The sequence below is a fragment of the Hylaeus volcanicus genome, chromosome 6 (genome assembly GCF_026283585.1).
Source record: "Hylaeus volcanicus isolate JK05 chromosome 6, UHH_iyHylVolc1.0_haploid, whole genome shotgun sequence".
In the NCBI taxonomy this organism is placed as follows: Eukaryota; Metazoa; Arthropoda; class Insecta; order Hymenoptera; family Colletidae; genus Hylaeus; species Hylaeus volcanicus.
The window spans coordinates 25,407,671-25,431,606 of record NC_071981.1 but is presented as its reverse complement, the minus strand read 5'-3'; the positions used below and the strand labels follow the sequence as shown (position 1 = coordinate 25,431,606).

The following is a 23,936-nucleotide window of genomic DNA, read 5'->3' as shown; positions in this document are numbered from 1 at the left end:
CTTCAACTATCCTGCGTTATGTTACAGAGAGCGATATATATGTATTTAATGAGGATACTAATGTAATTTCTTAATATTTAATGTATTAACGTTACATCAAAAACAGAGAATTACATATATGCAAAGTAGTACCATCAATTGTAATCGTATGGGAGATTACTAAGTTACAAATTAATATCATTTGCGAGATTACTGAATTACAAATTAATATTTTATATTAAGAGATGGAATTAAATTTCCAACGTAACGCTAAAAAAATACATCGTAATGCGATTACAATATCAACTTGACTTTCAATAATCACACAGATTTATGTACATTCATGACGATTGTTTGATGTTTACAGGATTGATTGATATGCATCAAAAAATCAAGATTGCGAAAATGTTTCTAGCGACGAACGTAAATCTAGTATTCTAAAATTGTTTGCTTTCAACAAATTGTTACTGCTTCGCTTTAGCAGAAGAAAAGGACAGGTAATACTCTTCAAGCCTTCGGAAATCGTACGGAACGTGACCGCGTAACGATTTCAAACACGAATTGTATAAAATATTATACAGTTAGTTTATAATAATTTACTTTGCTCTGAAAAGTTCGTTAATCCACTTTATAAACATTACAATTTGCGTATATTCATATCATTGTCTGTAGTTAACCAATACTGTACACATGTGTCTCAACTTGTTTTCATGTAACAGATAAGTCTATGTCAGCTTGAATTAAATTAGATGTCGGGCGGCAGGCATCATGGTGAGTAGAGATAGTCACTCGTGGTTATTCGTTAGAGGAAGATGACTCTCGCCTTTTCTCCGCGTGCTTTTTGGTGAATTCTTCCGCGTTCTTCAAAAATTTTTTCCTATCCATCACAAACTCTTCCGCGATATTTGCCCTCAAAGGATGATCCGGTTCTGGATCATTCACTAATGCTATTAAAGCTTGTACAACTACAAATAAATCGAGCGGTTACGTAATTTCTTTAAACGATATCATAAATTTAAATACAAGTTTACCTTGTTCCGTTCTTGTAGCTGGTTTCCAATATTCGGGGCTTATGATCGCCAAACATACTTGTCCCTTTTCGTCTACATTAGGATGATATATCTTCGTTTTGAAGATTATTCTAGGTGGTTTAAAGGGATATTCTGCAGGGAAATTTATTTCAATGCGAAACGCTCCTTTGTTATATGGCGGGTTATCCTGCAATGTTTTCTAATTAAATTTCAGAATAGAGTAGAAAATCTATGTCGTATGTATTTACACTTTTCGTTACAAGAGTTATACAGAATATTCTCCAATTCAAAGTATTCTATAGCATTTTATACAACAACCTATAGTTGTCTCTTCAAGTAAGATTAGATGAGATTAGGTTATGTCTCTAGACTAAAATGATTACTAAAACGTACCGGCAGTATAAGGCCTTGCCAAGTTAGAATATTTGATTCGTCTACTTGTAGATTTATAAAATTTTTCATCGCCGAAGCTCTTATATCGCCGAGTTCCTAGAAAAAGAACATAATTGTCATCTAAAAGTGTCATTAAATTGTGACAATAACGCGAGCACTTTTCGATGCAAATGAAACAATGCACATCGATAATTTTACGAGAACTACAGATATCCGTGACAAGAGGAAAAAAAATCGGAGATTTAGAAACAATAGTAGAAATATTAACGTTCTATATCACGATCGAAAAGCTCAGTGTTTTGTCAGGAGTAGGGATCCCATGGAAAGTCTGTTAATCGGTCTATATGACAAACGTGCCATCATTTTCGACGATGTTTCGGATCGTACTTTACACGTCGAATTGAACGCACGATCACTCCTATCTCACAGAAATTTTGAATTACCTTTTGCAATCTTCTCGTAGCTGCCATTTTGAAAATAAATTCCACTAAACTAGCAAAACTTGTCAAGCTCTTCGGAGGTGGCTTGCAACTATGTTCCGTCCTTGAAAATTCCCCAGTGTATCGATAGAAAAATCGTCGAAAAAAAAAATTTTTTATAAACGTTCGTTAATCGTGTTTTGTGTCACAGCACGGCCTTTACATCAATGCGAATATAGATATTTACTGTCGATCATGTGAATAGAATCGCTATCCCGTTTATTCGGTCAACTGTGTGAGTACGCGCGCGTGCGCACGTGTTGAGTTGCAAACTAAAGCCAAGAGATCCATGCGCAGACGCAATATCTTCCATTCGTGTTATTAGTTATCTCACCGTGACAAGATGGCGCTGGTAAGTTGACATTTCACTACATATCTGTACATATCTAGCGCATCGGTGAGCACTGGTACTGGTGAGCACTGATGAGCTGGATGAGCACTAGTGAGCACCACCAACGCAACCATGAAATTATTGTAAAGAGAATGATGATAAAATAATATAATACAAAAGATTTAAATGTTTCGAGTAGTTTGAAAAATAATTAAAATCTCGTTACATAATTGTAAGTAAAATAAACAATTTAGTGTTTGTCACGAACCGACTGACGTTTAGTATTGTTGATAAACTTTCGATTATCTGTTTCCTTAAATATTCTGTATTTTTTATTACATCAGTTGATATCAGTTGTTAGATTTTACGCAATTATTACATTCATGACTTTAATTCATATTACAGGCTTATTTAAATAAAAAGTTTCCGATGGATTACAATTTGTAAATTTGTGAACAAGAAAATAGGAATTTTCTGATAAAGGAATAATATTTGGATAAAAAAATTCATCATGTCGAAGGAGAATATTAATTTACCCAAAGCTCCAAAGGACTTGTGTTTTACAGAACTCGAGTTCATCCAAGTAAATTGCTGTTATTATTGAGTTGTATTACGTTATATTAAGGATTCTTACAAACTTTTAATGATCCATAATTTCTAGGAGAATTTCAATGTCGATACCTTCCTCCAAGAGCATAAGAAAAGTTCAAAATTAGAAACAATGCGAGATGATTTGGGAATATATTTAAAATTGTTGAGATCCGCCATGATCGATTTAATAAACAGAGATTACATAGATTTTGTGAACTTGTCCAGTAACTTGATCGGTCTTGACAAATCTATTAACGATTTGCAAACACCCCTGGGTCAATTAAGAGAAGAAGTAATGGTAAAATAAAGAACCTTTTGGATTTCTTAATATCTATGCATAACACTTTAATTATATTTTACTATTTTTATCGTAGCAAGTACGACAAACGTTAGACGACGAGATTACTGCAGTTTCTAATAATATAAACGAAAATAACAAAATCAGAGAATACAAGCAGAGTCTGTTTAGTTTACAACATATTTATAAATCGCTGAACAAATTATCGTCGGTATTATCTCTAAATGCATTTCTTGAAAGCCCTACTAAAATAGACATTTTGGAACAAGCAGCAGCAGAACTCAATCTGTTACAATTTCACATGTTCAGATGTAAATTAGACGTTATGAGCGATAAACAAAAAGTATGCATACATGTACAAAAATAAAAAGTTCATTTGTTTTCCTTGTTAATAAAAGAAAATTAATTTTATAACAGGAAAGTGAATGCTTCGAGCGATCTTACATGACGCATCTTAACGAGTTTTTCTTCGCGTGTATACAAGAAAAAAATTCTGCTCTATTAATTCGTTGTTTGAGGATTTATGTAATGCTCGATAAAATAAGAGATGCAGAGGATTTAGTAAGAAAAGAAATTGTTGGTCCATTGATCGATAACGTAATTAATATAGAAAATTTACAAATTGACTTACTCGGTCTACAGAGTATATATAACAGATTATTAAATATTTTGAACATAGAACTCAAACAACTTTTAGATATTACGCTACATTCCGATAAGTATGCATTTCGTTTTACTTTTTGTAACGTTAAATTTTTACATATTATCACGCGCAAATCATTTTCAATTTTTGCTTTAGGGTGTCCATAAAAGGTTTTAATTTCTTAGTAAACAGTTTTTGGATTGACGTGGAAGAGAAAATTGAGCGATACATAAAATGTATTTTTGCTCCCGGAGACCCGGTACTCTTTCATTCGGTAGGTAAATAAAAAGAATAATACTTTTATTATCATAATACCGTATTATTTCGGAATGTTTCATATTTCAGAGATACATAGCAACTTTAGAGTTTTTAGAAAAATTTGAATCCGAGTGTGTCACACCTGATTCTTTAGCTGTGTTAAAGGAAAACAAACAATATAAAAAGTTTCTAAAAAAATGGAATCTACCAGTATACTTTCAGATACGATTTCAAGAAATAGCTGGCGTTATTGAGACAGTTTTAACGAAACCAATATCGCCAGCATCCATAAAAGGAACTTTGGATTTTCTTAATCAAAATGAATTTTCTCTTCATGCAACGTATGTTGTATGGGATAATCTCCAAAAAATTTGGTCTGACGATGTATATCTTTATCAACTCTTCCATCGGTATGTATTCAAATCAAAGATGAAATTAAATAGTAAAATACTATAAATTATCGTTACATTTTTATATCTAGATTCTGGAAATTCAGTCTTCAGATATGTGCTAGATATCAAACGTGGGCTCAAACAGTGCTCAAAGAAGTATTAACATTTGCATTCTTTTTATATTACGTAACGTATTCGAATAATAGATTTTAATTGCTTGTTTTATGTAAAGATATGGCCGATAGAAAATGAAGTCAACAACTCGAATAAAGTAGAACATTCCACGAAGCTCAATTTCCTAATTTGTTTACATAAAGATATAGAGAAAATTGTAAAAATGCTTCCATCCCTTCTGGAAACAGTTCAAATGAAACTTAAAGAACGGAAACAGGGGGTATTAAGATTATTAGAAGGTAACAATATTGAATACTAGTCTTATTATCGCTTAAACTTACACGTTTATTTTTCCATAGATTCCCTTAATGAAACTACGGAAAATTTCAAAGTTATCTTACCACGGGTTTCGGAAGAAATTGTGAACGAACTTTTGAGGCCATGCGTAACACATTTAAAACAAGTCAGCGATATACCAAGATTATTTAGACGAACGAAAAGGGACGTACCAACGAAACCGTGCGCTTACGTCAAGAACGCGCTAGCTTTTTTAGTTAGTTTCCATTCGGATTACAAGAAAGTTATACCAGACAACGTTAATCGTTGGTTGGAATTAGCTTTCTCTTCGCTGACCGAATAGTAAGCAACCAACGTATCGTATCGGAGACTACGATACTTGTTAAATTTATTATAATTTATATTAAATTTACACTGTTCTTAGTTACTTGGCTTCCGTAACGGATGTGTTAATATCGGTACAAAAAACGGAGGAGAGTCTAAGGAGATTGAAAAAAATACGCGACAAATCCACTGGTTCCTTTTCTTCTGAAGTTCAAGGAATCAGCGACGATGAAAAAATACGTATTCAATTACAAGTCGATGTACAAGTATACACAAACATGGTAATATTTATTATTAAATTTGTTATTTTGTGCTGCATCGAATTTGTTATTATATGTGTTTTAGATCACTGAAATGGAGATCTCGACTTTGAATGTCCGCTACGTGGAAGAGCTATTGCATGCCGTTGAAACATCCTCAAGGAGGTAACGTTCTCCTCCTCTAACTCTTTTGTTTACAACAAAATGAAAATATTTAATTAAAGCGTTGGATTTAAGTAGGAATCGAAATAGTTGAAAATAAAACGTCAACGAGAATGCGTTAACAGAGACACTTAATGTATTATTTACATAGATATATTTATATTATACAAGTCACGCTTGTATTCTATTTGCGCATTGGTAAAATATGGGATTCTTTTACAATTAGCTCTGATCCCAAAAATCACTTTGTGGTAATTCGATAGTTGTAATCGCGTCTTGATGGGGATATAGCGGATGCCACCAGTTTAGAATTTGGCAATGAACGACACCATTTAAAACCACTTGGTTCGTTAAAGAACTGGCGATATTCGATGTCCCAAAACGAAGTTGTAATCTATGTTCTTTGAAACCTGGCATCAAAGTCATCGATACCGATTGCAAAATTAAGCCGATCACGAGTGGCAACATACTATATTTTAAACAAACTACCTATAAATTTCACAACAATGTAAATGATATTCTGTAGCAATATATGTTGTCTAAAATTGTATAAAATAATAAATACCCTAAGTACTTTACAGTCCTCTTCTGGATTCGCAGCTACGTCCTCCAACATTTCGAGAAAATCTGATTTTTTACCAGTTATTTCGGATTTTTCTTTCAACGTATTTCTAGACGAGTTTGGTACTTCCTTAAATTTGAAGTAGAAATACCACCGCATTTTTCCTTCCTAACAGAATTTGTAAAATTTCGATATTTAATTCCGTTGAAACTATCGTTATTAGGCATGCTTTTACATCGCTTACTTTATGCCACATGAGACAACATCTTCTTTTCACGAGAGAATGTGGATCGTCTTGTTGATAAAAGACATCGTCGATTTCTCGTTTCAGCACAAAATAAGTGTAATGCAACATTCTGATAACGCAAGCACGTAACCCATGCACACGGACCATGCAGTGCGGTTGAAGGCGTTCTGGTAAACCAGGTACACACCTATAGTAACTGTAATAACATTTCATTTAATATCATGCTACTAATTTACAATCAGACAAAAAGTTATTTATTCAAAATAAAACTCACGACTTATATAAATGAAACCAAAATTTGCCTGTTGTTGTTACATGGTAAGAATTTCTACATATTCTAGCAAATTTTCCTACTGCCTCTGGACTAATGTATTCGGATATAATAAACCACACATCCAATGGATAATCCACACCTATCGAGTACGTGAAAAATATAATTCATTCTATAAATTTGTTTTATAGTTCTTATTTCATTTACAATTTACCTTCATCTTCGGTACTTGTTTGAGGCATTCTTGACTTTCTATTTCCCGTTTCACTTGTTAATGTGCCTACACAGACAAATTTAGATATTTGGTGTTTTGGATAATCAACATTCTACGATATCTTCAAAACAGCGTACCTTTACTATTTTTCTTAGACTTATTTACATTAAGCGGAGCAGGTTCGTCACTTTCATCTGCTTTATACAACTCTTCTTGTTGTGTTGTTGCTTTTTGCATCACTGTAAAATAAATGAAATGTATGATAAAAATGATTGCGAGAGAAATACAGATGAATAAGATAAGCTTTGTTCGTCGAATGAAAGCCACGCAAAATACAAAATCCATTGATAAAATAAAGAAAAGGTAACCTTTGGAAGACATGTTCGTTGCAGCCTTTTTGAATCTCGCATGAGTTCGCGACGTGTTTGCGAAATCGTCGATAGTTACATCTGTCGTGAAAACATAAAATGACCATTACTCGGTGGACTTACTGTTTTTAATGATACGTCATAATAATGAAGTGACAACTAACCTTCAATCGCATTACCATTTCCATTCTCAGTGTTTATCTTTCTGCTTGACTTTTTTCGTAATATAGGCATGTTGTTACGCGCTACGTTACTATATCTAAGAACTCACCAGATACCCGTTGCAACAAAATTAAACATAAAATTTATAAATATTTACATTAGCAATAGGCCACACTGTTAACGTTAACCACCCATAACATAACCACTGATAACCACTCGTTATCCTTGGTTATCCTTCATAATCGGTAAGTCGGTAGGGACATGCACTAGCTATATCGCGCACGTATATTGCATATTGCATTATATTGAATGTGATTCACACTGCGCTGGATCGCATTTCATGATTTATTAATTATCTTTAATTTTAATGAATATTGTCGAGAGCGAAAAAATTACGTAAATTCGTAATGATCGGCACGATGTTGATGCGCTTATAAAACACGTTAACTTTTCCCGCCTCGTAGACTACAGTTTACTACAATTTGTAATCAATTATTTATAAACACGTGCAGTCGAATTTTTAGTCACTTCTTTTATTTACTATATCCCGAAAATCAGTTTTAGTTTAATTCATGTTAAATATAAGAATGTATTGCAGAATTTTCCATCAAAATGAGTCTCTCCATTGAAGAAGAAAAACGCATCTTCAATTCCTTACAAAAACAAAACTGTTGCTTAAGATGTTGCTTTCGATTCATCTGCTGGCGTACACAGGAGTGTTACGAAGATCCTATTAAAATTGCAAACAGTGTAAGTTATAGATACAATAATCTTTCTTTATTTTTATGATGTAATATAATGCTTTCCACAGCTAGGATATATCACTGAAAAAGATGTTTCTTCCAATGATGAAGTTCCTTGCACAGCTTGCTTGGGGATTCTTCAAAACCGAATGCAAGAATCAGTTATTCAAAAAGTAAGTTTTACTGCTCAAACGCGTTTAATTTGTAGCGAGTAAAGTTCATATAAATTTGAAATACTTTTATAAACAGATTCAGACAGAAGTAGAAAAACAAAATTACGACAGCGAGACATTTGTATCTGCGTTAACGGTTCCTACTTGCGTGAACTTTAGAGAACGTTTGTTGCATATGCAGTGTGGTCTTGAACTTGGTCTTTCAGAAAGTGCATTGACCAGCCTCAAACTCAAAATGCAAACTATTAAAGACGTTTGGAAATTGGTAATTACTCCGAAAGTAGAGCAAGCTATCAGGAAACAAGTAGACGCAACAACACCCTCTGCTTTCCTTATTGAAATCATTTTGATGTATAAGTATAACGAAAAAGAATGCGAATCATTGTAAGTGGAAAACATCGTTTTTTTTTTTTAAATGGATAGTACCTTTAACGATGTTTCCTTTGTTGTAGATTGAGCATGTATAAAGGGACAAAAAGCGCGGTAAATAAGCGAAAAAGAAAGTGCAACGATAATAGATTTAGTAGAAAAAGTATAGAAACTTTAATGACCAATATAACGGATGAAGAGTTTGCTCAGTGTTTCAAGGACTTTTCCCTTGAAACACCTGCGAGTGCAGATGTAGAAAATATCGTGTGTTCGCATTCGAGCATTTTCATCGGAGGTAATGTATCGTATCAGAAGTATAAAAAAGATATGAGTCGTACATATTCTATATCATAAATTTAGGTCGATACAACAAGTTATCCAGGGAACTCAGTCAAACACCATGGTTTATAAACGGTGAGAAAAAGATGCAAACGTCTGTTCAAGATATATTAGGTAATCCCATTGCAGAAGCTGTAGGAGCTCAATGTAAGTTGGATACTTTTTACCCTTTCGTTATGTATGTGTTACATATTTAATGCGAGAAACAATTTTATTCGCGTACAGCTATTAAATTTCTATCATCCGGAAGAGAGGACGTCGACGTTAGAAACATACATGCAGGGAGACCATTTGCGATTGAATTAATAAATCCTCGAATGACTAAAATAACAGATGAATTACTATTAAATCTAGTCGATAAAATCAATCAATCTTCCCAACAAGTCCAAATCACGTCAAATTTGAAAGTTCTATCTAGACTTGATTTGAAGGTATTGAAGGAAGGCGAAAATGTTAAAACAAAATTTTATCGAGCGCTTTGCATCTGTCGCGATATTTCGAAGGATGCGTTGCCTCTTGAAACATTGAATGATCTAAAGCGAGTAAAAATAGTCCAAAAAACACCGGTTAGAGTACTGCACAGACGACCTCTCAGCCCCAGAATACGTTTAATATACGAAATGAGAGCTCGCTGGGCAAAGCCTCAGGAATTAAAGAAATTATTGGATACCGCGAGTGAAGATCCCAGCGTGTTTTTTGTATTGGATATTAAAACACAAGCGGGAACTTACGTAAAAGAATTTGTGCACGGCGATTTTGGACGGACTAAACCAAGTTTATGTGACATTCTTAATACCGAAGTTGATATCGTCGCGTTGGACGTGACAGGTATTAATTTAAACTGGCCATAGATATTATTTAATACCTGCAATATTTTTTATATGTAATTGTAAAGAATGTAAATACAATTACAGTGTTTCTACGCTAAATGGATTCGTTGGAATCAATTCAAATAATCAACTAAACCTTTCCTTTCAGTCGTCCTTTACAGTCGGTCATATTTATTATATAATAATAATAATAATAATAATAATAATAATATAATAAGACTAAATATTTTACATTAACGCGCATCCTTGTATTTCAGAATCCAAAAATGTTTTTTAACCGCGGCCATAGAAATCCTTTCTGAGCTTTTTCGTTTAATTAACTGCAATTAAAATATTAATTATGATTCGTGGAAACTAAAAAGTACAAGAAAAAATTACCTTTGATATAAGATCTTTAGCTCCAGGTGTAATGGATTCTGGCCAATTTATATTTAAAGTTTTTATTTTAACGTAAGTTTCCTGTTGCGAGTCGCTAAGAAACGGTGGCGAACCGACTAAGAACTCGTAACAAAGAATACCCAAACACCAGTGATCGACGTATATGTCATAGGTTTGTCCTGTTACCATTTCCGGTGGTAAATAATCCAGTGTTCCGCACAGCGTGTTTCTCCTACAGTTATTAATATTTTTAATAGTCGTTCGATTGAAATTTGTTGTTTTATCCTTTGATTACTCCATGTAGAACTCACTTGGAAGATGGCGCGTGAACAGACCAACCAAAGTCGGCTAGCTTTACATCGCCGGCAAACGTAAGTAACAAATTTTCAGGTTTTATATCTCTGTGAATCACGTTATTCCTATGACAATATTCCAACGCATCCGCGACTTGATAAGTATACTTTGCAGACCTAACAAAACGATGGTTAATTAAAAATGAGAGCATTTGTTAAGTAAATTGTGAATCACTTTAGAAGTACGTACAAATGTTCACTGAATCTCTCGTTAGGCTGACGTTTTAATTCTTTGTATAATTCTCCTCCAGCTGCGAATTCTAATACAAGATAAATACGTTTATGATCATGGAAATATGTCAACATTTGAAGAATATGAGGATGTCTGAAAATAATGTATTGTAATAAACTCAAATAGAAATAAAAGAAATAAATGATTACAAATAAGCATTTACCTTAAATGCGTTTGAATTTCAATTTCACGCATTGCTTGCTTTTCAACACGTCCCTTTATCAACTCTACCTTGTACAGAGTTTTCAAAGCGACCATATACTGCGTGCTTTTCTCTCTCGCCAAGTATACACGACCAAATTTACCACGACCTAAAGGTGAGCCGATTTCAAAATCATCTATGCTCCACAGATACCTGCGCGAGGGATATTTTTTTTATAAAATAATAGTTTGTAGAATAATGTCTAGAACAGTTTTTACAACTTACTTTGGACCTCTTGCTTCGATGTGATCTTCCATTTTATATAAAGTATTAAGAACAGCATCTTTGTACTCTGATGGAACATTGGCAAGAGGTTTATCCACTTTGGAATGCATTGTGATTAATTATATCCTAAAAAATGTTCACTTTTAGTATATTGGTAGTATATTATACTTCTTGTTCACCATGAATTTACATATTTAAAATATTTCACGTTAGTAGTACGTTTCTCGCTTATATAAAGAGAAATCGTATGACATTTTACACGTAATATGCTTCAATGTACCTTAAAATAACTTTTGACAACAGATTCACTCGATTCCCACGAGTTCCCACATTGTAACTGACATTTTTGATTCAAATCTTTGAACATGACTCATCGACCTAAGCGACATCTGACTATCACTACTACTTTAAAAAAAATATATAATTTTGAAAAATCCACAAATTCGCATTGGAGAATTACATTTTGAGGACTTGTCATAAATAAATCATTTAATTCGAACTATGAAGCTTTTATATTGATCGCGTATGCATCATCGAAGCGTACGTGTGCGAATTGTAATTTTTTACAAAGTTTCCCGTCTACGTTGCTCTATATCTTGTACTTTCCATTGATCATCAACTATAAAATAGTGTCTGCTGATCAATTTTAACGTTTCGAGCAGAATTTCTCACAGAAATTTTTTGAATCAAATCCACAATGGTAATTAAGCGTGTTTATAATTAATTATAGCTGTATAAGACAATCAATTAAACCATCGTACAAGTGTTTACTTGTTTCTATACAATTTTGTTAAGACAAATATCGCTTTATGTGGTTATTGTTATGAAAATAATTCGCGTTGTGCATAAAAGAAAACTTGTTTCAATCGCATACGTGCTTCATTTCATTTTCTCTTTTTAGGGTAACGAAAGCTCGCTGCCTATGGAACTATGTTCAAACTGTAAGTCAATATCGAACATTATTTTTGATACGTCAAAATAACCTATTCCGTTTTATCGAGTTTCTTTATTTGACAATAAATAATTGTATTCGCTTTACAAACATGCTGTGGCCATGGTTTGAATAATATTTACTAAAAATAATCTTTGTAAACCTGCATTTATTTTTCAGTTCCTGTATCGCTTATGATTTATTTTTATCACTAACTAAACATAGTACTTGTACCAGGGACCATGATTGTTCTTTATTGTACTATGGTAAATACATTATTACATTATAAAAACTGTTTTTTAACATTGAAACATCAATATTACAGTTGACGTCGACGAAATTAGAAGACTAGGGAAACGGTTTCGGAAGCTAGATCTGGATAACAGCGGCGCTTTAAGTATCGACGAATTCATGTCATTACCGGAATTACAACAGAATCCTTTGGTTCAACGCGTGATAGATATATTCGATGCTGACGGTAACGGAGAAGTGGATTTTAAAGAATTTATTCATGGTGTTTCTCAGTTCAGTGTTAAGGTATTAAAAATTGATCTATAATTCAAAAGGATTGAGTAATGTATTAAGAAACACTTTCTATGTTTGTTCTATAGGGTGACAAAGAGAGCAAATTAAGATTTGCCTTTAGAATTTACGATATGGACAACGACGGTTTCATAAGCAATGGAGAACTGTTCCAAGTGTTAAAAATGATGGTAGGCAACAATTTGAAAGACACGCAACTTCAACAGATCGTCGATAAAACGATTTTGTTCGCCGATAAAGACGAAGATGGCAAAATTAGTTTCGAGGAATTTTGTTCGGTAAGTACCGATTTCGAAGTAATCGGAATTAAAATTATTTAACATGTTTGAAATGTATGGTTTCAGGTTGTTGGTAACACAGATATTCATAAGAAAATGGTGGTTGACGTTTAAATAATCAAAGTCTGTAAAAACTATTCGATACCTATATATGGTAATATCAATTTAACTTTATAAATTCAATACTAACAAGAGATTTATCGGATACGTATAAGTAATCAAACTCTCCATGTAGGGTGAAATCATGATCGTTACTATGCCTTCAATTAAATTACGTTCCACATAAGTTTATCACTGTTAAAGTTTTTTTTTTTATAGTATAACTTATATCAAAGTTTATCGGCCACAAACTTTGGCCGATTGTGCACATCTGCTAACTACTGTACAATTTTAATGTTCCATACGAACATTTTCTGTTACGTTACGTATTTATTTTTAGTTGATATATCGCAATAATTTTGTTATTATCGTGTAAGTTTATTTAATTAATGTAAAGAAACGGTGAAGTTATTTTGAAATATCTCCGGGAAAATATGTGGACGGATCATGTAAAAAGATATATTTTTTTTTTTGGTAATGTGCAATACGTATAGTAAAAAGTTAGATTTTTCGCTGTGTTTTTTTAGTTTTTCGATAAAATATTAGAATCGGAACTGGAACATCCTATTTATATTGTACTATGAAAGCCATTACGTTAGATGCTATAAATAATGAATCTATATAGAGTTTATAATTGGTTCCAAGATTAATTTTTGTATTATATATATTCTTTTTAACTACTGTAAGTTGTGCATTCGAAAGGGACACGCGTTATTCGATCGATTAGCGTTAACATCGAAGATGTTTTCAACTTTAGGACAATGAATCTTATCGTAGAGATCTGTTTTTACTACAATTGTGAATAAGACTGAAAAAACAAATGAAACTTTTGTAACTTTTGGGTGCACAATTATCTCTTATATTTACTCCTTGTACGATTATTACTGAGATAACATATTATTAATATACCGATTTATTGTATTATTACGATTATTTATAACTGTAAGTGTTACAAAATCTTAATGTCCAAAGTTCAAAATAATAAGCTATGTTGAAATAAAAATCTATATAACAATCTATAAGTCTGATATTTAAAAACCTATTTATATGTTTTTAGTACTTTAATTACTTAAATCCTTACGAAAGTATCCTTATAGCAATGTTATGTTTAGATAACAAAATATGATTTCTATGTATGAAATGTTAGTTTACAGTTGTTAGTGTCAAGGTGGAATACCTAATATGGCTAGAACGGTACAGTTAATAATGTCATCCATTCGTAAAAGGTGTCAATAATTATTTTTATGTATGGAAATTATTTACAATTGTAGTTGTACTTGGTTCAGCGAGAAAATTCTGTAAACAAAACCACGTGATTTATGACGCACGCTCATTGGTCCATAATGTTTCGGGCACGAGTGTATCATCCGATGCATAGTGGGTCGATAAATATATTCTATATGTACTTTTATGTATTTTTAATTCGTGTAAATTGTATCGAATCCGTGTTTATTCGTGGCAATTCGAAGTACAGTGCCCGTATAAGTTACGTACAGACATGTGGTTATGTTCACGCTGAACGAAGTATAACTTTATACAGGGTGTCCCAAAAATGTTGTAACACCTTGAAAGGGGCGGTTCGGGAGATGATTTGAAACAACTTTTTCCTTAGCGAAAATGTTGTCCGAGGCTTCTTTAAGGAGATATTAATAAAAAAATCCGACCAATCAGAGCGCGCGGTTTTCGCTTAATATCTCCTCAACGAAGCTTCGGACAACATTTTCGCTAAGGAAAAAGTTGTGTGAAATCACCTCTAAACCACCCCTTTCAAGGTGTTACAACATTTTTAGGACACCCTGTATTTTCCCTTATGTGTTGTTTACAATGCATAAACGGTTTTCTCTTCAAAGTCATGGAAACGTTAACCAATGACGTTGTTTCCTATATTTCATAAACTAATTCAATTTATAATCGTATACATCTAACCAAAGAGTTCCTAATAAAGAATATGAAATTAAGAAAAGCGAGTAATATTATCAGCGGACGAAAATTGTATTTTTTATAATTACGTCAAGAAATGTGGTTACCGTCGAATAAAATTCGTATGAAATTTACCAACGATTACAATATTATTTCCGATTGTATCCAAGATATTTGAATTTGTTTTACAATCGGAAAATATGGTAGTTTAGTTTTTCTGCGGAGACTATGAATTTAATGAGAACGCGACCATGACACGTCAGAGAAAGCGATACGAAACGAAGCGATGTTCCCATAAGACGAAGCGCAAGATCTATGACGATCGAAGAACGCGCAAACACATCTCGGATTTTCGTGCATGGTAGACCGTCCACTAATCCTGGGTTTTAGGTTCGTCATGGGTCGTGCGTAAAGTGCGTTATGGGAAAATAAATGATGGGAAAAAGCGCGAGTAAAAGGTTCTGCGCGAAATCGGTATGACGGATTTGCGGTTATTCTTCTATTGTATGCGCTTCGGCAAGTTGTCGGTCCGCGCGAGTGGAGGGTCTCGAATGGCGCTCATGTATAATCACCATCACCGGGAGTGCAATGCTAACAAGTAGTCCAGCTGACTCTGACAAAATGGTAGGGTACTCGCATCCTACGGGAGGTGATAAATTTTTACAGACGTAATTAGAAACGCCTCCGGTAACGGGGTACGATGAGTACTGATAACCATGATCAAACGAAGCCCTGCCTCAGCAAACCACCCGCGAGAATCGAGCTTAACGCCGACGAAAGCGTGTTCGACGGCAGGCGTATCAAAAAGGAACGAACTGACGTTTCTATCGAGAACGGTGATGGCACTATTAATGCCGGCGTTAACGATAATAACAAGCAAGTGCAACCGAGTCAGCGACCGGCTGCCGGCAGATTTTCGAACGGCTTCCACGACGGCGACCTACTTCAAGATATCATCGCGGCCAAGTTCACTGCTTTGGCCAACCATGGCACAGCTGCCAAGCACGATAAAATTCGGCTTATGATCGAAGATACCATCAGGTTAATTCAGATCTTTCTCTCACTTCATACTACATACAAAGCCTACTTAAAAATACAATCTTTCTCAACAAATACACCTTAACCCCTCTTTTACATGAATTTTATTTTTATTTATTTATTTATTTATTTATTTATTTATTTAATTATACATGCATCAACTATTTGAACAGGTTATTAACAACTTACAAGGAGAGGTCCCCAACTGTGACTCTTATTTTTTAATTAGCTTTGCTAGATAACAAAGAACTAAAGCTAATAGTATATAGTTTTGAGGGCAGATGGTTTGTAATTTATAAAATATACAACATTCAAACATTTACTACTGTTCATCACAAGAAATATAGCTACTAATGTCAGAAGCAACTGTGGCATGGCCAGTGGCTACAACAAAAAGAAGATTTGTATTAAGAGGCTTACACTTTACCAACCATAAACAGTAGCCCATTTTTTCAATGTTTTATATCATTTAAACAACAAACTGTCTGCCCCCAAAACTATATATTATTAGTTTTAGCTTTGCATCATCTACCACTGTGTAAAAGCCAACTAAAGAGTCAGGGTCACGCTTGGGGATGTCTCCTTGTTAGTCTCTCACAAGTTGGAACCGCTTAGAATAAAATTATTCATGGAATTCAAATTATCTTACATAGAGGAAGAGTTTATGCTAATTTTACATTGATTTTTGTACATAGCGAAGACGCAAAAACACGCATTCAGGATATCTTTTCACAAATTGAACAACTCAAAATAGAAGAAAAATTATTATTGTACCTGAAACTTCCATTATCATTGACTAATACCGGGGGAACCGTTGATCCTTTGAGACAACCATTAAATCCATTAGGAAATCGCTATGAAATTCATCAAACTATCATGTGGATTAAGACACATTTGGAAGAAGATCCCGATGTCTCTTTACCAAAACAAGAAGTATATGATGAATATAAGTAAGAGTTCTAAATCTTGCATGTCTTAAGAATTATCATATAGATTTATCAAATCAATTTGTAAAAATTTATAAACAGGCATAGATTTGTGTTGTCAACAATAAATTGTATCCTAAAGTGTATTATAATTTGTCATATTATTTTATTCACAGCATGTACTGTATGCGGAATTCCATGAAACCCTTATCGACGGCTGATTTTGGAAAAGTAATGAAGCAAGTATATCCACGAGTTCGACCGCGCAGGCTAGGCACGCGAGGCAATTCTCGATACTGTTATGCTGGAATGCGCAAAAGAGTTAAATTGGATCCTCCGACATTGCCTAATATAACTGGAACTCAAACTGTAAGACATAAAATTGATAAAATTTCAGTAATAACGAATTTGAAAATAGACTATATATTCGATGTTAAAATTTAATACGATTCTATATTTTAGAGCGACGATGTAGATGAGAATATTACCGAAGAAATGTTGGGAGCTGCGTCTGCATTGATCAGAGAATGGGCAGAAAATCTGTTGGGCTTGAAATTTCCAACTTTGAGTGCCTTAGCACGTCATCTTGTTGATAATCTTTGCGTTGATACTCGATCTCTGGCTGCTATATGCATATTGTGTGCTTCCGGAGATACGTCTAATACATCGACTAAAGGTTTGTTAATTCTTAGATATTCTAGACAAAGCTAGTCCTATCCAAAGTATGTTACAAATAATGTTATATATTTAGAGTCAACTACAGATTTACGTGGAACATCTCTCAGTGGAAAATCTGGAAAACTCCGAGAAGCACAGTTACAATTGCAACGAAAATTACAGCAGCGAGAACACATAAGGGATCAAAAGCATCGTCATCTCGATACTGTTATGCAGGTAGAAAATGTTTTAATAAAACTTATGTAAAGGATGTTTGTTTACATAAAATAATTTTTATACGCGAATACTAATCGTAGACATCGTAATGTGTAAAAACTGTTTCAGAATCAGAACAAAGAGAAAATTGTCGATAATAAAACTGGGGCAAACAAGGGAAACAAGAAAACTAAGTCCAGTCAGTCATCTCAAGGTACAAATGTATCGAGTGGACAGAACACATTAACTAAGTTCAGTTTATCTGCTGTAGTAACCAATCGGCAGAAGAAAGTTCTTAAAGCTAGTAGTCAGCTATGTAACATCTCTCTGGAATCCAACTGTGATAATATAGTGGTACAATCGATCGAAGGCGTACAGAATAATAGCAACCCTAGTGTAGTGATGACCAACTGCGTAAATACACAGCGTGATGTCAAACCTAGAAATTCCAGAAAGCGTGCCAATCCAATCGTATCGAATCAGCCATCAGAGACCAGCCCTGAGAAACAAACGAAACTCACGGAACAACAAATGCAAGAGAATGTAGAGCATTCCAACGCGTTGTTGCCTAAACTTGCATCTATACAACGTCCCGAGAAAATATCAGTGATACTAGCTGGTAATTTGAAGCCTACCAAGTGCAAAGTAAACGAGGCTGTTATCAATCAGCCTCCTAAAAACTGTGATATCGAAACATCAACATGTTCCAAAAGTTGCGTTAAAGTAAACGGTTGTCCTAACAATCTTGATCCTAGTTTGAACACAACGGAAGAATCAACAATCTTAACTAAAGATCAGATTCGATTATTGCAAGAAAATTCCAATCTCATAGGTAAAACTGAAAAGCTTTGTTCGATCGATTCGGACTCTTTAGATGATTATTTAAACGGAGGTAACAATTCCCAAGAGCAAGAGGAGGAATTATTGCAGTATTTTCAACAAAGTAGCTCGTCGAGTTCAGACATGGAAGCTAACGCTATCGCTATCGACGAACAAATATCAAGATCTGACAAAGTATCGCAACTACGACTAATATTACAACAAAATTTAAAAGCAGGAACCATGCATGCACCCGTCGATGTATTACCCGCTGCTATTATCAGGCAGAACATCGAGAAACGTGAAATTACTCAGAAACATAACTTGATATTACCAACATTGCTAAATCATTCGAATCAAAGTAATACCAGGCGTAGAGTCAGTTTCGAAACGAATGTCGTGGAACATGTACAAGATACAAACGTTATCGCTAACACAGTACCGCAAAGTCCGAATACACGTCGTAGAATATTTAATTTTACACCGATATCGCCAGGACCACACTCGCCCATTAATGGTCGCGCTTCCAAGTCTAATTCTGCAAATGCTAGTCCATTTGTTTCACCGCGTAATACGCCTGTTCCACGCTCGAGAAGTAATTTGCAAGCGAGTAGTTCCAGGGCACGTGCTCACAAATCGTTGTCACGTTCGATATCTTGTAGCATGCCTTACACTAGTAAAAACGATACTTTCGTCGTCCCAACGAGTGGTCCAGATTTAGTTAGACAAGCATCCACGCCACAGTTGTCATTGATTTCTACAAAATCATCGGAAGTACAGGTTGACAGCGGTACAACGCAAATGTCTGTTACTTCGAAAAGAGAAGGACGGGGACCGCAATGTGCCGCATTTTTATCTTCCGATTTAGCACCACAGAAACAATTGCTGATCAACTATCCGAGTCAAGAAAATTTGCAAGAAATTAAAAATGTTTATCAAAAGAACCACCCCGATCAAGAAATCAGCGAATTGTTTCACGGGAATAAACAGTTTACCAACGAACTCTACAGATCGCAATCAGTTCCGTTACATAGAATGGTCAATCCTGCGCTAATGTCACCTATTTCAACTCAACATTGTTTATCATTTCAAAGTCCGAGTTTTAATCCGTCTACAAGCAGTTCTATAGCGCCTACACCAGTACCTAGCGAGTTTAACGATTTTGGATCAATCGGTCAATCAGAAGGAACTTCGACGTATTTACTTGACGACGTTGATCCAAATTTCATGTCGGATGATCAACATTTCTTAATAGGCGATAAAGAAATTACGTCTGAAAACATAACAAATATATTGAATATTTTGAGCGAAGACGGGACACAAAGCTTACAAATTTTACCAGAACAACCCACGGAAGAAGGTTTAATAGAAAGTAACGCGATAGTGTTGGATGCTTTACCAAATTCAAACTTAAACTTATCGGAAGATGACATGTTGGACCCGTCAAATGTACTCGATATTCCAGTCGGTGGAGCCTTACAGAAAATAATACAATCTCGCTCCTATCCCAATACACCGCTACCTGTGCCAGTATCTACATATACACCATCTTACGCCGAAGACAGTAACGGATCAAGATCGTATCCTTCGACACCGTTGCATACAGTTCAATCGCAAGAAACTTATCAGGAGACTAATGAACCGATGCTTTCGAGTCCTACGCTTAATTCTTTGAACTTACATAACGAAAATGGAAATGAGTCTGCTTCTGGTAGTTTGTGTAGAAATGTTGTGGATTTGCTTGAGGCTAATTTTCTCGGAGAAACTGACACAGAAACAAATGATTTGGACCCACTTGGTAATTTCGATGAATTGCAAGACGTTGATTCATTAACACCTTTGTTTAACGAAGTGACAGAGCCTAATCGTTGAAAGCGTACGCAAAAGTAATTTGTGGATCTTAAAGTTTCGCATAGTGATCTACCAAAGGTTGGAAAAATAATTCAACTCGTATGTTTGTATGACTTCTTTGAACGATGATAATACTTTGCATAAGTATTTTACTTTAATACGCGAAGCGTTATAGTGGCAATACGATAAACAAGTCTTAGTTCCTTGTGCTAATATCAAATAATTAGTGTTACAGCGATCAAATAATTATGTATTTGATCTTCTTTCGCAACAAATATCTATTTTATATTCAATGGAATTACAATAGCAAAACTTTGACTTGCTTCCTTTCGCAGTTTTGTCATGATTTACTTGGCTTTGTAATTTTCCACGATTTCTCGAATTATTAAAAACTCTACTGCCTATATAATACACAATAGAAAAATTGATACCGATTGGAACTAATGTTATCAATTATCTTCTTAATTGCAGTACCGTAAAAAAATAACGATGAGAGCAGCTCACGATGGGAAAATCAGATACAAAAGAAAATATTAAAAAATTTGAGCGGTAAATTAAGAATAACTTCGAAGCAGTTATAAGTGTACAATTCAATTTAATCTATAAAGAGCAGAAAACAAAGTGCGTAACTGCCAATTATATTCATCTTAGACTTGTGTCGCTTATTCGTTAAAGTAAGTAAAAGAAAAAAAAAACACTGTGATGCAAATGTAAATCTCTGAAGATTGTATATTTCTTAAATTTGCCACTAGTGAAACTAAAAGTGTAAATGTCTCCAGTGGAGTTTGAGGTGTCTTTGGTGAAACATTGAGTTTGCAAGTGTGAAAAAAGACGAAGAAGTTGCTCAAACAGAGCTATCGTCGCTGTGAAGCATTTGAGATTCGAATAAGTGGAAGTTGATTTTATATAAATACTTTATATTCATCGTTTCGAAACGTTTGTTTCTAAGTCATTTAAGAACGCGTTATTGCGACTTTGTTATTCAAGCGTTTCTAAGAAATATTTACGAATCACCTGCTGGACATTGGTGAGCTTCTTTTTACATAACAATCGGTATCGAACCCAGTACATAATACATTTTTAAACCAAGAAAAGTTAATGAGTGTGTATATAAATTTGTAAATGTTTAACATCTTCGTATTTTTATAGATTTTAAAATGTAAAGTTTCTATTTAATTGGCAAATCACATTTTAAATCAGAAGTACTCAAACTTCGTAAGTTTAATGTTATTATTTTAAAGTTTTACTTGACTTTTTTTCAATTGTATTTTTTTAATATTTTAAATTTATTGTTCGAATAGCTATCGTGTTTAGAATTGTTATAAATCCGTTACTCAGTATTTTTAATAAATTCCAATTTTCGTATGGTACGCGCCGTATCGCTGATTTTTTTTTTTAAATTAATTTTTGACGCGCGATCCCAACAAATTTCGCCACACCTGTTATTAACTCTTTTTTTTTTTAGATAGCGTATCAAACTTTTGTTCCAGATCTGGTTTTTATATATTCGTTGGATCACTCGAAGATGATCAAAATTTTGACTATTAACTTAAAAGTTCGAGGACTTGTGTTTTTTTAAAAAAAAAAGTTATGCTTCAGAAAATTTAAAATTGTACATTTAAATTCCGTACTGGATTCTGCATCGATAATCATACGAAATAATGATTGCTATGGCGGATCTTCCTGGTATGTCGTTTTGTTTGTTAAAGAATTTCGAATTACCATAAGTACACCGCCAATTTATATTTTTCTATGGCGCTCTCGACGAGGATTTTACGAATTGGATAGTTTAATCAATTTTTATTCCTACGCATCGTGATTACTTAGCTTTCGAAGCAGAAAAGTTAGATATTTCATAGAATATCCGCGTAACGTACTTATCGTTCGCGGCTAATGAATTTCATCGTTTACAATTATTTTTCACGTCGAAGTCTTAAAGATGCGCTTCACATCGTTAAGTATTAGATTTTTATAAAATACGGGGTAAACGTAGTTTACTCGCAAATGATCACACACCCACGACATTTGCAAAAATTCTGTATTATCATTCTGTAAAGGATTATATGGCGTTAAATAGTTAACACCATGTAAAATGTTATATAGTATGATTTTTGTGAAATCTTGTTTTTTAAAAGTTACTATTGACATACGAATAACATGAACCAAATTTTCTGTTCTTATATCGCTTAACTTGTGTAGTAACCGAATAAGAGATTAGCGCGACAATAAAAACCGAAGATAATTATTTATTTGACGATTACATTTTTGTACAGGTAATATCGATTTCTTTGTATTTGTTTCTCGGTATGTTTAATTAACTAAGAAAGAATTTTGAAAACGTTATTTGGTTCATGCTATTACTCTACAAGGCACTACATTGCTAATACCAGTTTTTAATCGCCGTTTCACATACCGTAACTAAATAAATAAACATATGTGGGAATCTGAAAAATGTCGAATCTTGCGAATTTAAATAATGTACGATGATTTAAAGTTTAAAACATACGTGTCTGTATTAACCTTTTGAAGCATACATCGAGTAAACGTAATAATCTAAATGTTCGAAATATATTTTTTAAATTTGGAGAAAAATTCATTTCGATTGAAAATAATCATGAAGCATATTATGAAGTAACGAGACGAACAAAACGAAAATTGAAAAACAGCAGAACATTAAGTCTGAGGTATTATAAAAATATGAATAAAGTATATTTTTCTATGGCTATTTTGATTCAACATTATCGAAAACGAAGTAAATTAGAAATGAAAAGAGTAAAATATTAGCGACACTTCAAAGGGTTAATGAACATTTTTTGTAATCATAATACAAACATTCGTATAAGCAAAACCAAACTTGGCTTCCCACACAGTCTGAAATACATTGAACACACTTTTTTTATAAAATGAGTTATGCGTAGTGCAAATATTTTATAATATTGAACGACCATAAGACGGTAATCTTATTGTAAGGCGAGTTGTGAATTGTACAGACGCAAACATCCGATGAACCAAGTAGTGATTTGGAAAAAAAAAAACGTCGACCTTTCAAGTTGTGAAAAAGAAAAAAATGACGAAAAAAAGGAATATAATCGTGCAAGTATAGAAAGTTATTACACAAAATGAATAACTTTCGTTAACTTGACCAAATGATCGAAGATCTTGGAAATTTCTGTAATAGTATAGCTATTTGTAACTCGTAAGTAAAGTCATGTATTACGATATTACTTGTTGTTATACGCACAAAAGATTTTAGATAGGAATTATTCAATATTATATCGTATAATTAGAGTTTGTCTGTGCTGTTCGATTAATGATTTAAATTTATCTAGATACAGATATCGAAGCATTTTCATGCAACTAGTGCAATAACTATATTTTTGTTTGTTTGTTCGAAAAACTATTCTCATCGATAGATATTTACGATACATATTATTATAA

The 23,936-nt window shown here is 33.7% G+C and overlaps 7 protein-coding genes across 12 annotated transcripts; 4 read left to right on the top strand and 3 right to left on the bottom strand.

The window, feature by feature from the left end:
• Nucleotides 1-63: 63 nt before the first annotated feature.
• On the bottom strand, nucleotides 64-2,141 carry LOC128877972 (ubiquitin-conjugating enzyme E2 L5). Of its 2 annotated transcripts, none has more exons than XM_054125700.1 (4): nucleotides 1,847-2,141; nucleotides 1,404-1,499; nucleotides 1,011-1,197; nucleotides 64-944 (listed from the first exon to the last, which is right to left on the bottom strand). In XM_054125700.1, exons 1-4 carry the CDS (start codon nucleotides 1,871-1,873, stop codon nucleotides 775-777), a joined length of 480 nt encoding a protein of 159 aa, XP_053981675.1. In that variant the 5' UTR covers nucleotides 1,874-2,141; the 3' UTR covers nucleotides 64-774. The 2 variants fall into 2 exon arrangements, with proteins under 2 accessions (XP_053981675.1, XP_053981676.1); XM_054125701.1 differs by lacking the exon at nucleotides 1,847-2,141 and adding an exon at nucleotides 1,761-1,782.
• A 141-nt stretch (nucleotides 2,142-2,282) lies between these two features.
• Nucleotides 2,283-5,792, top strand: LOC128877953 (conserved oligomeric Golgi complex subunit 2). 2 transcript variants are annotated; one of them, XM_054125664.1, is made up of 13 exons: nucleotides 2,283-2,445; nucleotides 2,619-2,796; nucleotides 2,875-3,102; nucleotides 3,179-3,445; nucleotides 3,520-3,821; nucleotides 3,902-4,019; nucleotides 4,091-4,413; nucleotides 4,485-4,551; nucleotides 4,628-4,808; nucleotides 4,869-5,148; nucleotides 5,231-5,396; nucleotides 5,476-5,555; nucleotides 5,631-5,792. In XM_054125664.1, exons 2-13 carry the CDS (start codon nucleotides 2,725-2,727, stop codon nucleotides 5,644-5,646), a joined length of 2,100 nt encoding a protein of 699 aa, XP_053981639.1. In that variant the 5' UTR covers nucleotides 2,283-2,445; nucleotides 2,619-2,724; the 3' UTR covers nucleotides 5,647-5,792. The 2 variants fall into 2 exon arrangements, with proteins under 2 accessions (XP_053981639.1, XP_053981638.1); XM_054125663.1 differs by having other exon boundaries at nucleotides 2,284-2,445; nucleotides 5,231-5,411.
• LOC128877961 (transmembrane protein 183) lies at nucleotides 5,775-7,589 on the bottom strand. The gene is made up of 8 exons (XM_054125679.1): nucleotides 7,379-7,589; nucleotides 7,215-7,295; nucleotides 6,984-7,085; nucleotides 6,847-6,912; nucleotides 6,636-6,774; nucleotides 6,359-6,557; nucleotides 6,118-6,282; nucleotides 5,775-6,041 (listed from the first exon to the last, which is right to left on the bottom strand). The coding sequence occupies exons 1-8, from the start codon at nucleotides 7,446-7,448 to the stop codon at nucleotides 5,775-5,777; spliced, it is 1,089 nt and encodes a 362-aa protein (XP_053981654.1). The 5' UTR covers nucleotides 7,449-7,589.
• Nucleotides 7,481-10,003, top strand: LOC128877957 (tRNA pseudouridine synthase Pus10). Its single transcript, XM_054125675.1, has 7 exons — nucleotides 7,481-7,621; nucleotides 7,975-8,126; nucleotides 8,188-8,292; nucleotides 8,369-8,676; nucleotides 8,745-8,956; nucleotides 9,022-9,147; nucleotides 9,226-10,003. Exons 2-7 carry the CDS (start codon nucleotides 7,989-7,991, stop codon nucleotides 9,849-9,851), a joined length of 1,515 nt encoding a protein of 504 aa, XP_053981650.1. The 5' UTR covers nucleotides 7,481-7,621; nucleotides 7,975-7,988; the 3' UTR covers nucleotides 9,852-10,003.
• On the bottom strand, nucleotides 9,979-11,630 carry LOC128877962 (aurora kinase B). 2 transcript variants are annotated; one of them, XM_054125680.1, is made up of 7 exons: nucleotides 11,501-11,630; nucleotides 11,221-11,346; nucleotides 10,957-11,148; nucleotides 10,752-10,886; nucleotides 10,520-10,678; nucleotides 10,209-10,440; nucleotides 9,979-10,150 (listed from the first exon to the last, which is right to left on the bottom strand). In XM_054125680.1, the coding sequence occupies exons 2-7, from the start codon at nucleotides 11,328-11,330 to the stop codon at nucleotides 10,064-10,066; spliced, it is 915 nt and encodes a 304-aa protein (XP_053981655.1). In that variant the 5' UTR covers nucleotides 11,331-11,346; nucleotides 11,501-11,630; the 3' UTR covers nucleotides 9,979-10,063. The 2 variants fall into 2 exon arrangements, with proteins under 2 accessions (XP_053981655.1, XP_053981657.1); XM_054125682.1 differs by lacking the exon at nucleotides 11,501-11,630 and adding an exon at nucleotides 11,411-11,429.
• Nucleotides 11,631-11,798: 168 nt separating this feature from the next.
• LOC128877970 (calcineurin subunit B type 2) lies at nucleotides 11,799-14,086 on the top strand. Its single transcript, XM_054125697.1, has 5 exons — nucleotides 11,799-11,920; nucleotides 12,122-12,161; nucleotides 12,477-12,688; nucleotides 12,763-12,972; nucleotides 13,039-14,086. The coding sequence occupies exons 1-5, from the start codon at nucleotides 11,918-11,920 to the stop codon at nucleotides 13,084-13,086; spliced, it is 513 nt and encodes a 170-aa protein (XP_053981672.1). The 5' UTR covers nucleotides 11,799-11,917; the 3' UTR covers nucleotides 13,087-14,086.
• Nucleotides 14,087-15,044: 958 nt separating this feature from the next.
• Nucleotides 15,045-23,895, top strand: LOC128877950 (uncharacterized). 3 transcript variants are annotated; one of them, XM_054125654.1, is made up of 7 exons: nucleotides 15,045-16,032; nucleotides 16,725-16,979; nucleotides 17,132-17,324; nucleotides 17,418-17,631; nucleotides 17,707-17,849; nucleotides 17,958-20,445; nucleotides 20,970-23,895. In XM_054125654.1, the coding sequence occupies exons 1-7, from the start codon at nucleotides 15,692-15,694 to the stop codon at nucleotides 20,975-20,977; spliced, it is 3,642 nt and encodes a 1,213-aa protein (XP_053981629.1). In that variant the 5' UTR covers nucleotides 15,045-15,691; the 3' UTR covers nucleotides 20,978-23,895. The 3 variants fall into 3 exon arrangements, 2 of the variants coding, with proteins under 2 accessions (XP_053981629.1, XP_053981628.1); XR_008457323.1 differs by having other exon boundaries at nucleotides 15,046-16,032; nucleotides 17,958-21,172; nucleotides 21,251-23,895; XM_054125653.1 differs by having other exon boundaries at nucleotides 15,046-16,032; nucleotides 17,958-23,895.
• Nucleotides 23,896-23,936: the final 41 nt, after the last annotated feature.